This window comes from Tetrao urogallus (genome assembly GCF_951394365.1).
Source record: "Tetrao urogallus genome assembly, chromosome: 3".
Classification (NCBI taxonomy): domain Eukaryota; kingdom Metazoa; phylum Chordata; class Aves; order Galliformes; family Phasianidae; genus Tetrao; species Tetrao urogallus.
Genome location: NC_136815.1, coordinates 18,402,956 through 18,420,219, shown reverse-complemented (window position 1 = coordinate 18,420,219; position 17,264 = coordinate 18,402,956). Strand labels below are relative to the sequence as shown.

The 17,264-nt window shown below is 39.2% G+C and overlaps 1 protein-coding gene across 2 annotated transcripts in view; it reads left to right on the top strand.

The window, feature by feature from the left end:
* Positions 1 to 17,264, top strand: part of ZFPM2 (zinc finger protein, FOG family member 2) — a gene marked incomplete at both ends in the record, with an annotated part of 303,128 nt that overhangs the window by 130,049 nt on the left and 155,815 nt on the right. For both annotated transcript variants that reach the window (XM_079533412.1, XM_079533411.1), the window contains one exon: positions 15,619 to 15,737. In XM_079533412.1, the coding sequence (XP_079389538.1) occupies positions 15,619 to 15,737 (119 nt within the window). The remainder of the gene's footprint in view (positions 1 to 15,618; positions 15,738 to 17,264) is intronic.

Genomic DNA, 17,264 nt, shown 5'->3' with positions numbered 1-17,264 from the left:
GCAGTCATTTTATTGCATGGATTGCCAAAGTTTTGTTGTTGGGAGGCGTCTAAAACTCAAAGAACGATAGGTAACTGAAAGTCATGGGATCAAAGAAGAATCTATAAAAGGAAGAAAATGTGGCATTTGTTTTAGAACAACACTGAAGATAGGGCTGCCACTCAAATTGAAATAATTTTAATTGGTCTAAATATTTGTAGCAAGATATCATTACAACAGAAAAGGAGATCTGCATATGCTCATATGCTTCAGGGGCAGATAAGTGTTTTGTGGATTGAATGTTTTCTCTGTGTGTGTGTTTCTTGTAATATTTTGGACTCTTCGGTATTTTGAAGGGTATAATTTGCTATTTTGTGAGGGTACCTAAGTGATAAAAAGAATTATATAAACATATATATATATATATATATATATATTTTGTAATAATTATTTCAAGATGAAAAACATAGTGGTTGAATTTAGATGAAGTGAAATCAATGACCTCCAACTGTAAATAACTTGTATGAAAGTGATCTTCTTTTTCTCTGGGTATCTTTTCACTTTATTGAGAGGATGTGATGACTGAACTTTGTTTAGCCATTCTCAAAAATCATACAAAATATATATCAGAAACATAATCAAAGCCCTTTTGCAGGCCTACTTGCTAGAGACAGAAGAGATGGAGCATACATGAAAAGGGCATCCTTTTCAAAATGCCAAGATATGTTGTTTTTTGTTGTGTGTAATACAGTATCACCAAAAAGCTGTTTCTTTTGACAAGGAATTCTTTTTATCCTAGATACTATACTTTATAGATAGATAAAAATGTTTATATATACACATATCTATCTCTAAATAATGTGTATCTATATATCTGCGTGAATGGGCTTTTGGTTTTTTTTTTTGTAAGCACATGTATGGATGCAAGTACAATTATTGATCTTACTCTGGATAGTTTGCTATCTAAAAAGAAGAGGTCAATAAAAGGTGAGAGAACGGAAGCGTTACATCCTGAGTGTGATGATCACTCACAGACTGTGTGTGATTTTGAAGCTCCAATAGGATGTAGGCTAAGATCCAATTCACAAAGCTCTGGTCTGTCAAGATCTTCCCTAGTCTTCCCTAAAATGCACATGCGTTTACTTTGTATCAGTTTCTTGGAAGTGTTTTTGTGATGTATGTGACAAAATACTACGTGATAGTGAGCGAAGGATTGAGTTATACAGGTGTCTTTGGCACTGCCTTTTGAATATCTGCGCCTCTCTCATTTTAGAAAGAAATTTTCATTGCTCTTTACTGTTTACCAAAAGGATAAGCATGAAAAAATGAAAAGTATCTAGATATACTATGGCCTTATTGGCAGAGTCACAGACTTTATAAACTGCTTATATTTGTTTATATTTATACATATACTCTCATGTGTATGAGAGCACTCAGTCTTTGAAATCTTTTGATCACTATCCTTCTCCTTCTTGCCTTTTTTGGAGACTGGAGTGGAAATGGCTTTCCTTAAGCCCTCAAGCACCTCTCATATTCTCACAGAATTGCAGGGGTCAGAAGAGACCTCAAGAGATCAACCTGGTCAAGTCCAACTCCCCTGCTAAAGCAGGTACAATAGGTCCCACAGGTTGGTGTCCAGATGGGTCTTGAATATCTCCACAGAAGGAGACTTCACAACCTCTTTTGGCAGCCTGTTCCAGTGCTCTGTCATCCTTACCATAAAGGTCTTCCACTTGTTGGTATGGGACTTCTTCTAGTTTTAGGACATCACTTCTTATCCTATTGCTACACACCACCAAGAAAAGCCTGGCCTCATTCATTTGCCTTTCACCTCCCTTTAGATGTTTATAAACATTAATCAGATCCCCCCTCAGTCTTTTTCCCAGGACAAAAAGACTTTCTTCATATGGGAGATGCTCTAGTCCCTTTATCATGTTTGTAGTCCTCTACCCAGTCTTTTTTGAACTGGGGAGCCCAGAACTGGACACAATGACCTTTCTTCATAACCTTTCAAAGATGATAGGGAATGGCTTGGCAGTCACTTCTGCCATCTCCCTGAGCACTTGCGGGTGCATCCAATTGGGATTCAAAGAAGTGGTGCTTGAACGTCAACTGTCTCTCTTGGTCTCCCTTATCTTCCAATGCTCTAACTTGAGAGCTGCAAGTTAGGTCCTTGAAGAGGACAGAGTTGGCTCTCCTGAAGTCTGGAGTTGCAGTCCTGCACATTGCCCTGTTTCTCACATGTAAGATCCTGAACTCCACTATCTCATCATCACTGCATCCAAGACTGCCACAAACTTTCACTTTCCCCAGCCAGTCAATCCTTTTTGTAAGAACAAGATCCAGCAGCATACCTCTTCTCTCTGATTCTTTCACTAACTGCTTCAGAAAGTTATCTTCCATATACCGCAGAATCTTCCTGGGCTGCATGTGCATGGTACTGTTGGTTTTCCAGCAAATATGAGTGATTGAAGTCCCCCGTGAGAACCAATGCCTGTAATCCTGAGGCTACTTTAAGCTGTCTGAAGAAGGCCTCACTAACTTCCTCATCCTGATCAGGCAGACTGTAGAAAATGCTTATAACTGCGTCACCCAAACTGGTCTGCCCCTTAACTCTCACCCATAAGCTCTCTATTTGTTCATCATTCATTGCTAGGCAGAGCTTCAGGGATGGAGCTTCTAGTTGTTTTCTCACATAATGAGCAACTCCACTGCCTCACCTAGCTGATCTGTCTTTCCTAAAAAGTACATAACCATACATGGCAGCATTCCAGTCATGGGAACTGTCCCTCTATGTCTTCGTGATCTCAATGAGATCACAGTCCTGTGACTACACTGATCTCTATTTCTTCCTGTTGCATTCCATGTTCCATGCTGCATGCATTGATATTTGGGCAGTTCAGAAAAGGAAAGTGAGCAGAGTTTCCCTAGAGATATGCAAGAGGATTCCCCATAGCTATAAATACCCTTGAGGTGACTGGCCTTCTGGCTCATGCCACAGGAAGCAGTTAAGGAACATTTTTCACTGTTCTGGTTGCCTTGGCCTATTTTCCAGCTGGTTGCAATATTGTGAGTAAAGAGGAATTGTATTGGGCCACACATACATAGGTCACTCTAAAAGTAATACCTCCTATTTATTTCCATGGAAACAACAAAAGATGCAAAGAGCATAGTAACATTATTTGACTGAGCAAATTTTCAGCTACATAGTACTGTTTTTCAACATAGCCACCACCATTAGCTATGCATTTTTTCCAGTGATGAACAGGAGCATGTATGCTGCACTTGTAAAAATGTGTGCCAGTGAAGATTACCTGACGTCTGCTGTTGTCACTGCAAAAGTGCACTACCTATCACCTCACCAGGCTTACATTCATTCTTTGGTCTCTACAAGCAGTAAGTGCTGATGATGTTTTTTCAGCATGGAGAAATTCATCTCCACACTTTTTTCTAGTTTGTACTCTCCTGCCAACCACCATTTTGTTAGACTGCCCCTCTGCTGCCATCTGTCACAAGTTAACGAAGCGTAACAGAATTTTGGTGGGACAGTTCACCTTCTACTGCCATACCCCCAACACCTGCCTTAGACGTGGGCAAATGTAATAAAATAGGAGGCATTAGTTTTGGAGCAGCCCTCATTAAAATATACTATCGTTATTGTATATAAAATGACAAAACTTATTTTAATTCTTAATGTTTTTTATTAAAATATATAGAAAAAGAGGGCAACAAAAGCATAAAACTAGTGGGATATTTGCCTTGTTTTTGTGAAACTAACACCTCAGCCTGGCTCGATGGCAGTGGCTGCAATTTTCAGTGAGCTCTCAGGGTGTTCAGTAGAGACTTCTGATGAAATTTTACTCTTCCTGTGCTTCGTTCTTCAAAACAGTTTTTCACAAATGTACCTAATGCCAAAAGTAGTGACACGAGTAAGGTGTGACTGTGAAGTGAGGGATATTTTTCTCTGGTAAGAGTGGGCTTATAAAGGTCTGGAAAGAGACATGATTACATTTTTAATTGCAACTCTGTATTTCAAATTTGAAAATTCAAAGGTAGTGTATTTATGTTGACTGAAAATGAAGTCAGAAATAAAATTTAAAAAAATGATGTTCTTTTTGCAATCCTGAAACCTATTCTCAAGCCAATGTATAAAAATCCCTACACTTATTTACCATCACTTGAGTTGGCACTGCACTGTGTCCCCCTGTCCCGGTTCCAACCCAGGTGTGTTCCTGACACACCAATGTTCTTCTGGTGCTCAGGACTGGGCCCTGGTGGGCCACCATGATGGTGTAGGCAGGGGGTGGCTGCAGTGTGAGTGGTGCTGGGCCGCATGCAGCCCACAGCCCGCAGGTTGGATGTGCCTGGTTTAAAGCCTGCCTCAGTAGGATGACCAGAGTGCTGCCAAAGACAAGGATGCAGTGCCTGTGGGACATGAAGCAGGATGCAAACTGACTTCTATACAGAGGTACTGCAGTGAGCAAGAGGGGCTGGTTCAAGGCTCAGAGGGTCTGTGTTGAGGTTCAGGTTTTTCCCAGTGTTGTAATGGTTGATTTTGAAATGCCTATCTACACCCTTGGATATGTAAAAGTGAGATATGTTTATTGTGATTTTTTAATCTGGTTAAGTTAATGTTTTCTACAGCCTGTTCATGTAAGTTGTTAAATGCGATTAAAACATGAGAAAAAATCAACTGGTAAACTAGAACTGTCCTTTTCCAGTATTCACTGTACAGCAAATTGTCTGTCCCTATCACAAAAGCGTTGATTTTAAAGTTATCTATGTATGTTGAAATAATAGTAGTGGCTAAAATAGAAATTTCGTTCTTTGAGTTAATGTCAGTTATTATTGTTTTTTTTAATTGGAGTGGATGAAAAGTAGCAGATTATTTTAGGGCAGTTCTTATAATATTATATAATATTTTTTTGTAAGCTGTCAATTTTATCAGCAAGAGAATGAAGATGTCAACCTGTAGCCTCTTCAGTGTGATTCTTTCCTGTGTACTGAAGTAATTTATCTCAAAACACTTAATAGCAGTCTACACTTCTTAGATTCTTAAATTATTTCACAATAAAAGCATAATAAGATAAATTGACATTATTTTTAAAGATGAGACTATATAGGCAGTTTTAATTCCTCACAGACAAAATAATTCCGTAGCCCATATATATTCTGAGTTATAATTGTTTTGATCTCTATTGATACTTCCTATTTAATGGCTGTGTCTTGCCAGAAATGTTTTCATACTTCCTCAAAATGATAAGTTTCTTGTATGTACTCTGTGACATTTCCTGAAGCAGTGATTGCAACTGTTAGAGACAGTGAGGAGTCCTGATTCTTTTGCCAGCATTGACTCACTCTGTGGCCCTGAACAACTAATTGCGGCTGAAATTTTCACTGAGGCTGTAGAGGATGTGGGCTTGTTTTCAGTCACTGCATACAGAGATAAAACCTAGGCAGTGAAGTCAGACAAGGGAGTCAGCTCCAGAAGAATGACAATGCATCATCTGCAGGCTCCTGCTCCATAGGAGACCCTACTTGCCAGCTGGGACTGCTCACTGAGCTCCCCGATCACTGCATCTGACTGAGCGGCAATGGGGTGCTCAGAGCCTGCACTTCTAAAGAGCAAGCTTGTAAGCCAAAATAATTTGGGATACACTTCACACACATGATGTCTCCGGGCCTTATTCATGTGAAGGTCAAGATCATTCCTGTGTGGAAGGCTGCCACAAGGCCAGTATTCTACTTAAGTCTTATGTTATCCTCAGAGTAGGATTTAGGTAGTGCACAGGACTTGTGCTCAATCTCTCTTCAAGGGTTTATTTCTCTGGTAGTTACATAGTCTGCCTTACAAATGGGCATCACTCCTTACACCAGCTTCAAAGTCCCTGCTACAGTAAGATATAGCCACACATGAAAGCAGTGTAATAGTCCAGGCTGAAGCATGGAAAAAGTGAGGGCAGTGGTCTGTGTCCAAAACCAGCAGTCATTCCCTGTCTGGCAATAGTGGTGAAAAGCTGTCTTGGTCACTGCTGGTGCTTGATCATAGAAGATGTAGATAAGCACATAACTCATGAGTGCTGGAGCAGTGCAGAGCCATGTGTCTGTTATGCATGGCCATCCCCAGCAAGTGCAAAGAAATGATTAATTTGAATCTTGATATTGTACATCATAGTTATACTACATTTATCTCTATTTATAATAATTTTACTTTTCATATAAATTATAATTATAATGGATGGAACTATATATTGCATGCATGCACTGGAGCATGGCATTCAATCTCCCTTTGTCCCAGCCCCCCTTTCTCCTTCCTAATCTCACAGTAACTAAATCTTTTGGATGGTCACACTAAACACTGATAAATTTGAGTCTTTGTGGAGATATATATTTTTTTTCTTTGTACTCCCCTCCTTTCATAAATTTGTTGCAAACATTGAAAGGAAACAGGGAAATCATGTTAAAGCATCTTCTTTTGTAAGACATTTGGGTACTCTGACTTACAAACTCTGAGCTAAAAATCAGCATCCAAGCAGTGATGTTATAGCTCGGAGCATACATATCTGGTGGAAAGCAAATAACTTCATCTGCTATTACACAAATGAGAGATGAAAATAGATCCTCCTATGCCTAAGCATAAGTACTGTAAACTGAGAAGACACCGCAGACACAGTCACAGATGATCTCACTTTCTCCTGCTTTTAGACTTATAAAGAATACTTTCCAAAACATTTTTGTTCATTTAATACATTTCATAACATTATTGTTAATGAGGTAGTCTTAATATTAAACTAACTTTAGTAGATTCCTGTATTCACTAACACAAGCTATCTGGATATTCTTCAGTAAAAAACAAAATGAAGCAAAACAAAAAATCCCATAAAATTGTTTGGGGATACAATGGCATGTGGAACATTTTTAGAAAGCATAATTTGTAAAACTAATATTGTCCAGACCTAAGATAAAATGAAGACATCTTTCAGCTAAAAGGATCCCCAAAAGTCGTGGAGAACGATTGATGAAATGTTGAATTTTCTGTTTGCAGAATAGGTTATCTTCAAAAAGGTTTGAGTCTGAATTAAATAAGCTTTATACTTAATTATCTCTACTTTCTATTATTTTACATGCAATGCTCCATATACTTCTTACTGTATTTTGCCTATAAGAAGCAACTGGAAAGCCAGGCTGACTCAGGACTGAAATGTCTTTGCATACACTGGGGAGAATCCGCACACAAAGGGACATTTATCAGGGGCGGCTGTTCCTGTGCTGAGGAAGGGAGCAAACCCAAGAGTCCAGAAACAGACGATGATCTTATCAAGAAACCCTCTTCAGTAATATCATCAGCCTGCTCTTGCCAAGTCTGGCATTTCTGTATTGTGTATCTGTGATGGAGAGAGAGGCAGCAAAGCTGTGCAAGCTGCATGTATCTGGGATAAAGTGGCTACTCAACCCACTGGTTCTGCACAGTGTTAAAGTATAATTGGGAATCCTTTCTGCCACTATAGAGTGTCTATGTGAGAATGGAGAGTACAGTACTTCTCTCATGGAAAACTGCAGAGAGGGCTCTTCAGCTGCTTTGGTTGCTTTTGTTGTTGATGTTTGTGTGTTTTTTGTATTTTAGTAAATGTCTCTACTCCTGTTTTTCCACAGCATGTGCAGCAAGTATAAAACCTTTTCAACTTTGCATCCTCGATGCGAAGATGGAAAGCTATTAGAAAAAAACAAAAACAAAACCAGAATATTTTTTCTTTTCGTGTCAGATTTGTAAGTTGATAACAAAGGCAGAAACTGCTCCTGTAGCAAGTGGACTCAAAGCTAAAGCTGGTTACCTCTGATTTCATCTTGAGGTTGGAATTTCACCATGATGGCCTTTCTTTAATTGAAAGGAAACTTGCAGCTTTTTGTGACTAGATTTGGAGAAACCTGAGCATCCTGAAGTAATTTGATTAGGTTCCTTTTTGAGTTCCCCCAGTAGGAAGAATTACAGCACTATGCATGTCTGTGTTACTAGCAATGGAGTAGGATACAGAGCATCATAAATCAGAACGAATCTCAAACTTTCACAGATTTTAGGATGATTGGGAAGACAGAAGGGTCTTTTCTTCTTCAACTGTTGTTCCATTGGCTGTAGCCTTCTGTAGTTCTGTTTTTCTTTCCAATTTCTAGAGCACAAGGCAACTACAAATTTAGGAGCATAGCAGTCCTAGCACTGCACAACAGTCTCTGTTGTGGTCAATAGCTGGCAGTGAGCAAGCACTGCCTCTTCTTCGGGACTGTGTCAGGGAAAAGTGGACTTTTCTTTCAGTAGGTTTCTGTAAGCTGTAAAATCATTCCACTAAGAAGCTAAACAGACTCTAGCGGCAGTATTCTTTATATTCTTCTTCCTAACCAACAAGGAGAAAACAGTATTTTTATAATAGCTGACCTTTAGCCTTGAAAACATGTAACTACAGTTTAGCAATTCTGGAATTAATAGCCCCTCACTTTGAAATTCCAAAGTCACATTGTCCTGTTTGATGCAGAGGTGCTCACCACTGTAGGTCTGTGCTTTTCCAATGTGGGATGTGATGTGTTCATATTAGTTCTGTACATTATAGGAGTGTGAGACACTATAGAAATGTAAATCTTCCCTTTGTATTGAATTTATATAAACAATTGAAGAACTTACAAATAGAGCTCAACTTTATATTGTAAGTATTTATTATAAGTACCAGTGCGTGTACTTCTTTTGAAACCACCTATGTTGTGGGGCATAACGTGTCTTCATATCACTGAGTTCAGTTCTGTGTTCCTGTTGGGAATCTGGAGCAGCTTTTGTACCTGTAGCTAAAGTCTCACTAAACAAGCTGGAGTACTGTTCCAGTAGAGCGGTATTTGTCAGAGCATAGTGTATATTAAATAATCAGTAATGAAACTTCTTCTTGGAAACGAAAAATGATTGTCTGCACTGAGCTATTCTTATCTGGCTACTTGGAGACAGAAAATGGTTTAGACCAGATGTCAGGTAAAATCGCAGCACTGGGTGCAGTGTTGATACACTTCATGTGTACAGTTTAGCTATTATTCAGCTGAGCAACAAGGAATTAGAAGAAGTATGGTTTATTTTGGTGGTTCAGCTTATAAATTAAGTACTTATAACAACACACATGCTTTGGCTAAGTAGGATAATAGTGTTTACATTCTGGTTCTAAATGTGAATTCATGCACTTCTGTCCATATGTTTCACGCCTGGAAGTACAAATGTGTTTCCTCACTGCTGCAGGGCTTCTGCCTCCCTCTGTTTCCTGAGTATCTTCTGTTTCCATTTCTCCAGGCTGTCTTGTATCCTGATTGGACCCAATTTGAAACTACAGGCAGTTATTTCCTTAGACACTCCCTCTCTTGCCTTGTTTTTGGATTTTGTTTTTCTCCTTCCAGGTCCTTTTTTTCCTGAACATCTGTCTGTTCTTTCCCTATTCTCATTTTCAGAATATCCTTGTCTTTATTGTCCACTCTAGGACAGTGCTGCTGAAGATAAGGATAGTACCTGCACTCTCTGCTATTTTCAGTACTAGCAGCAGGTAGGAGAGATAAACTGCTTTTGACTTTCAGTGCTATAAAGAAAGGTAGAGAGCAGTGAGGTTTTTGTTACCAAAGTTGGAGAAGGTTTTTCATTTCTCATCCTTGCCTAGAATGCACAGCTGCCCTATGAGAGCGCTGGCAAGCAGCACAAACATTCAGCAGCTCATTGAGGAGGGAAGTCATGTGTGGCAGCTACTCCTGCTTGGTGTCTGCTATCTAGACCTAATTTGTCTCCAGGCAGAGGAGAATGGTGGTTTGAAGCTACTGTGGGCTATCCTTGTGTCTGATCCGCTCAGAGCCATCACTCTAAAAGGTCCTGTTGGCCTTGCTCCTTGGAAAAGAAGGGACTGGAGAGGAGTGGGGCAGGGAAGGATCCCTGAGCAGTGGCCAGGCCTATGTCCTGTTTTTCAGAGCAGCAAAATTCAGTTTTGTAATTGGTTCTGGACAGCCCTTAAAATGCATTTCTTACTGCAAAGGAAATTATAAAATTATTTTCAAGGTGGATTGTAATTTAGTGTGTTACTGTTTGGATTCCATATATGCATGAGTCTTTTTAGTAAGATAGTTACAGTGCTTGCATCGCAGAATGCACTTTGTAGTGCTGCAAGTTAAATGTTACCTGGAAACTTCCCAGATCTTCCCATTTCAGGGTGACTGAGCTGGTGACTGCATGTAGTGCTATCAGCAGTGGAGAGATGTGGATTCAAGCACATTCCTGGGCTGAATTAGGTAAAAGGATGTGTTAAATCCCTGGCAGACAGACTTGATGATGTTAGGTGGTTGGCCCTTTTCATAACATAGCCGTGTGAATTGTTCTTTTAGCCAGCCCTCCTCCACAACGGCAGTGGCAACTTTCCAGTTGGTGCTGAAAGGGGATGCAGTATTCATGCATTCATTCATTCGTTCATTCATCATGAAGTGCCATGGTTTAACTCATTGTGGGTTACTGCTTCAGACTCTCAGTTACTTGTTTTAGAGTTTTTGGCTATTGAATATATCCTGTGGAAAGGGAATGTTTCTGTTTTGCCCACCTCCATTATGTTATCTTTTCCAGTATAATTACAAGCTAATTCAAAGCTCTTCATGTTAGTCTAATAGCTTCCGATTTACTGCTGTCAGCCACTACCTCTTTATGCACTTCTGTGCTGCTTGCCCATGTCCCTAACTCTTACCTATGAAGCACATTATTTTTTTCAGAGTAGTCTCATCATAGGCAAATCATTAATGGGACATCAAAAATATCCCATCTGTTACATATGGCTAAGATCAAAATTATCCAAAGTCTTTTTTTGTTTGTTTGTTCTTTGTTTTTTGGGTTTGTTTTTTTTTTTTGTTCTTATCCACACAGTAAATGTTGTCAGCAGGACAAGTTCACGCATCGGATAAGGTCACAATTTCATTTAGTGACAACTTCCAACAGCGTGAACTTACAAGGTTCGATTTATTAAAGAGTCAGAACGGATAAGATCACTGCATGGCCAGCCTGATTTATCAGGGTTTGACTGGAGTACTTGAATAGAGAATGCCATATTTCAAGTTTATGTTCGAAACTGTAGTTTAGAGTGTGTTATGTCTCAGAGACTTGAAAATTGAGGGAGGAGAATTTAAAGGAGGTATCTCAGTAATGCAGTTTATGCCTGCCAAGCAAGTGGATGAACATTTCATATTGGACATGCCTTGTTAGGGATCACATGAGTGGAAGAGGGATAGTTCTGTGTCCTCTTTGAACTGCTGTGTGCAAAAGTAAACATATTAGCTGGTTCCAGCATTAATTACAATTTTTTTCTGTGCACACAGCAATGCTGGCAGATGTTTGGATCTGGGCTGGGCAGTGTTTAAGAACTTGTGAAAGTGTTTTCCACTCGTTAGCTATGACTTCAGAGCAGTCCTGTTTGAAACTATGACACACACTATTTCTCTGCTGTGCAAAAATATTCATTAAGGTTGCCAGGTGGCTATGCATAGGAAATATGCAAAGAAGTAGCCATTTGCTAGTGCATGTCAAGAAAACAGTCCCTAATTGTAGCAGAGAAAGAGCTTGCTCATCCTTTTTAGCTGACACCACTTAGAGAGCTATTCATGATAAAAAACAAAAACAAACAAAACAAAAAGCCCTACTGCAGCCAAAATTACCAGTGACTCGCTTAGAAATGTTAAACATTTGTAAATCTGGTTAAAGCTATTTCTGAACGAAGTAATGTCCTTTTTCTATCCTGAAACTCAGCTCTTCACTCACCTTCAGATATGGACTCCTCTGTTTATTGTTCCGAAGTGTGGGCAGGTGGATGAAAGCCAGAGCTCTTTTGTTCAGAAATGCTGTATAGAGTAGAATTCTTCTGGTATTCAAACTGTGGTCAAATCCTCCTAAGGGTCAAAAGTTGTTGTCAGATTCATCTACACTATACGTGAATTTTAAAAAATGATCCTGATCTTGCTAAGCAAGAAGACAAAGTTAAACTAACCCTCCATCTCCTGTTTTATGCAAGCCCTTTGTGACATCCTTAAGACAATATGTTAATGTCAGGAAAGAGTCCTAAATTGAGTCATTTCATTCTGGTTTTGTATCCACCAAGGTGGCCTAATATCTTAAAAGCCATGGGATGTTTTGTAGCTCTACTAGTGAGTCATGACTTGGGGCTTCTTTTACAGTGCAGCTATCATAAGTCTTTGAGTAATCACAGACTTTAAAAGTATGCTACATCAACAAGATAAGAGAAACAGCCCACAGCACTAACAGCATTATCTTTTACCAAAATTGATTAGCCCATACTATGTGTCTCAAATATTTTGTATAAACTTACTCAGCAAGCTGAAAATAAGTGTGCTCCTGAAGTAGAAGCTGGGGAAAAAAAAAAACAAACAAATTCCCCAAAATAATAATGAAGAAACACTACTTCACCTGTGAAAAGACAATGCTGGCTGAGGCTTTGCTCAGATAGCTGCCAGTGCTAGCATTGCATAGAAATCTCTTCCTGATATAATCTGTTACCACAGTTTTGATACCATTTAATAAATATGAAGTTTCAGAGGAGCAAAAGGTTGTAAATGAATGCAGGAAAGTTGCCGACGTTCTGCTCAGTGGTCAGGGGGTATTTATCAGAGGATTTTTAATAGTGACATTTGCAATCTTGCTTTTTCAAACCCTTGTATCGGCCCCTGGTCTTCCCCTGTTTAGTGCAGACAAAGGAGTGTATGCTGTGATTCTACAAAAGGGATGAAGATGGATCTGGTAGGAAAAAAAATAATCCTAGCAGATGCTTGTAGACCTTACTTTCCTGTTTTATTTTTTAAATTATCCTCCCTTAGCATTAGGTTTTCTTTCCTGACACAATTTTTGGTGACAATGATCGTGCTAAGGATCAAATTGTAATGTGCTGCACCTTGCATGTAGCCTAAACACGTGTTTGCCAGAACACTTCAGCAGGTTATTTTTTGCAACTCCTAACACGTACATACATCCAACATATTAAAAATGGAGGCAGTGACTAGTGACCATAGAGAAGTTTATCTTATTCAGAAAAAGATGATCAAGGAAAAAAAGGTTATGAAGCAGCATGATTTATAATTCTGTTTGCAATCTGCTGCTCTCTGTTATGGTGGTCTTGGTGGAAGGGAAATACAACAACTCCAGTACAGCTCTGTGTTGCCGTCCCATCTGCAGTGCATCCAGTACATTAATACATCCTGGAAGGTACTGCCCAAACTGCAGCATGGGACTGTAACAAAAGAGAAAGAATTTATATTAACTTACTCAACTCTCAAAGGGAGGAAAAAAAACACTTTTGGAAAATAGCAGCTCATTTTTATGTCTGCCTCAAACCTGAAATACTTATCAGATATAAGATTTGTGTTATTAATCTTATTTAAAATATAAAGTGTAATGATGTGTTCCTTAAAACTTAGGTAGGTTTTTGGATATCACCGGATGATCTGCCCCAAGTTTGTCGTTCTTAATCCATTAAAAGACAGGCCTGCTTGTAAATCCACAGGTACAGATAAGAAGTCACTGTTTGACTGTGTCTGAACCCTTTTCAGATGAAAAATGTCAGTGGCAGAAAGGGAGGCTGAATTATTTTTTAAAAGGGTTTTCAAAGATTCTCATGATTCCTCCGGTATCAGTTAAATGTGACATGTCCATAGACGTGGCTGTTTTTTAGGGTGTAAAAGCAAGTAAATGCTATAGTTTTCATCTCTGTGTAGAAAGAAAATGCTGCAGTATGTGTAAGTGATCAATTTGCCTTGCACTACCAGAAAGATTCCTGTCTTCCATAATTAACATACAAAGAGATACTTTAAGGTTCAAATGATTTGTGATCACGTACCGGTGAGAGGGAAAAAAAGTGCATATATATGTATATTTCTGTTTGGATGCATATATATCACATATGTAAATGACATATAATGTATCCATAATAAGCTTTGCTGCTTACATACTGCCATTTAAGCTGTCAGAGCCCTGTCATGATGATAACTCGCCCGCATACATGCAAGCTTTTGTAAACTGGTACAGCTCTATTTCCCAGATTTGTTCCAGTTTGCAAGGAGGACCTGATGCACAATTTTACATAGAGTAGTTTTGTAATCTGTAGCACTCAGAGGTGGTATTTAGATTTCTGTGCTTGGAAACGGGAATCAAGTCTCCTCTTTGGAAAAATGGTCAAGATTAACTCAAGAGAACCTTTGCAGCCTGGCTGACGCATAAATGCAGGCGTTCATGGGAATGGCTCATTGGGGGAAGTCTGTGGAGACTGCCTGCAAGCCGGAGGAGTTACTCACTTCCTCAAACCCAAGGTTTCTCAGCAATTGCCAATTCTAAATCTGGGATGAGTTTACTTCTTACATAGTTGGACTTCCCACTGCTTGTGCAAAAGCATGGCCCTGATTAGGGGGAGAGCTGTCGAGAAGGGATGTGCTGCTGCAGACGGCAGGCAGTGCTGTTGCTCGGAGGGAGGAAGGGCACTTAGCAAACGGCAGAAGCCGGGCTGCAGAGAGGCGGGGGAAGTTCTGCACGTCCAGGGGCTGCAGCCAATTTTCAGCCTTTGTGGCAACCTGCAGGAAGGGCAAACCTGGGTAACAACTTGAGCAAATGCGAAATGATTGACGAGGAAAGCACTAAATCCATCCCCGCTGCTAAGTCTCATCCCTCTTGAAGTTGGAAAACAGAATTTATTTTTATTTTTTTAGAGGAGAACAGTATAAATTGTGTAATTTCGCATGTGAACATGGCTGCTATTGCACTTTTAACTGTAGTATTTGTTCATAGCAAAACAGACTTCTTGAGGAAATTGCTTGGCAAAGAAGAGTTGTCCAGAGTCCTTTTTTTTAAATCCTGTAATAAAATTAACAAAACTGGAGAAATTAAAGTGAGCTGAAGTAACACTTCAAGGTGTTAATTTTAAAGTCTGTACTTTCTAAATAAAATATCCATATGAAAAAGGAAGAATAAAAAAAAATAAAAAATCACTCTTTACCCCTCCATTTCATTTGCATGTTGTGTTAAAATCTTAATCTAGCAAGTTAAATTATTTTGGGCCTAATTCTGAACGGTTATTTCCTGTACATCACTCTGTTCAAAATCTCTACTGTTGTAATTAATTCTAGTAAATATTTTTAGTGTGTCTTCAAAATCAGTGGAGATGCTCTGGATTTTCTCATTGTGAAATATGTTTAAAAAGTATTTGGGAGCCAAATGCTTCAGAGTGTGTTCTTCTGACAGTGAAATGGATCACAGAGGCTCATGTACCAGGGGCTGTTGCACTCTCAGCTATCATCTTCCCCCTCCTCAGCATTTTTTAAGAACTTTCTTGAATCCACTCTACTGGCTAAGAATGCCATACTGCCTGTGAAAAGGTAGAAAAAAATGTAACCTTCTAGATCACCTTTGAATAGAACTGTAAAGAAAGAGGTTTGTTTTTCTTCTGCAGGATGAACAGATTGGTTGTTTTTTCAGACAAGTGTAATTAATTCTCGTTCCAGGGATCCTCTGAATGCCATGCATACATAACAAACATGGAGGTGTCTGCTGTCAGGGTAGGAGTGAACGCACTAAACACTGTTTGTGCTCTTTGTTTGCAGGGGAACTGGAGGTGGTCCAGAAGGATGGGGAGCGCAAGGTCCAGAGCCGGCAGCAGCTCCCGGTGGGGACGACGTGGGGGCCCTTCACCGGGAAGATGGATCTCAACAACAACACCTTGGTACGTAGGTGATCCCGGGCACCTTGCTTCTGTGGGGGTAATTATGCAGCTGGAGCACTTGGAAAACAGGCTTTGTTAGCTGTTGTGGGCAGTGATATTGGGATCACTTCCAATTAGTGCACCTATGGCAGCCGTCCATGTGAAGTTATTTGGAACACAGGTTAATAATAGTAATCTTGTTATTTTACAGGAAGAAAGGAAGTGTTGCTTCCTTGTTTTTTGAACCACACTGCTCCCTTTCGGCAGCAATGTCTGATTTTTAGTGTCTTTTAAAATATTTCATAGCATCAGTTGTTCAATATTTAATTTATATTTTTGGATGGCATAGAAAATAAATGGCTACATTGGTTAACGCTAAAATTTATTAAGTCTGCCTCAGTAATAAGATTATTGGACATAGTAAAATGTCTCATTGGCTTGCAGTTTTTTTGGAAGATACTGAAAGACATTTGCCATGTAATATGTTCCTAATTGTACTTTTCAAATTATTATTTTGATGCAGAAAGTATGTGGGCCTTATTACTTGTAATTAACACTTTGCTGACCTCAGTTTCATGAAAATCCATGTTGTTTCTAAGTGTTCATTTCATTTTTGTTTGGATAGGTTTTAACCCTGAGCTTCAATATTATCTGTATATAGTTCAGATCAGCTTTCCAGGAATATCTGGAAAGGTGAGCCCATGATAAAAAAAAACAACAAACATCTCTGGAAAAAAGGGTTTAGGCAATTTGGGAGTATACATTGCCCCATGAGATACTACTAAAAACTACTACTACTAGCTCTATCACTTGCTATTACAAATTTTGCAGGAAGAGATTAACATAAAGATCTGGGGAAGTATTACACAGGTGTGTACTACACACATCTGGAGCAGATGCAGCTCTGCTGTAAACTGAGAAGCGGAACTTCCCAGTGTAAAGGATATCATCCTGTTATTGGAAGAACTGAAGAGTGGGAAGTGTTGAGTTTCTAAAGCAGCATCAGTGGACACGTGAGAGAGGGGACATGTGGAGCTGGATGAGAGGAGGAAGCTGAAATTTTTTCACTCTTCCCTGAAGAACCTATGCTCTTGTATTTGAGATCTATTTCTAAAAGCTTGCTGGATATTTCTTTCTGTAAATGGTCAGTACCTGGTTAAAAGATGCACTTTCAAAACTACTGGACACTGAAAGTGTCTTACACTTTTCTAAGGGAAAAATGGAAAATTTGAATACCTGTCTCCATTTTCTCCATTTCCTTTGTTTTTTATTTCTTCATCTACTTTACTCTTTGTCGATTAGTCTGTAAGCATTCTCAAAATGTTTTCACAAAAACTCATTTGTGACAACTATCTGAGACTCAAATAATCTTTCTCAGATTCCACAGTCACTACTCTCATCAACATCCATGCAACAAAAACCTTAGTACTGATGTGTCTTGAGGTCAGTCTGTATAAGACCTGAGGAAAAACACTAGCTTTGTGTTATTCCTATTGCCATGAGAACTTATACCACTTCTTCGGGTGTACGAAATTTGAAGTTAATGTT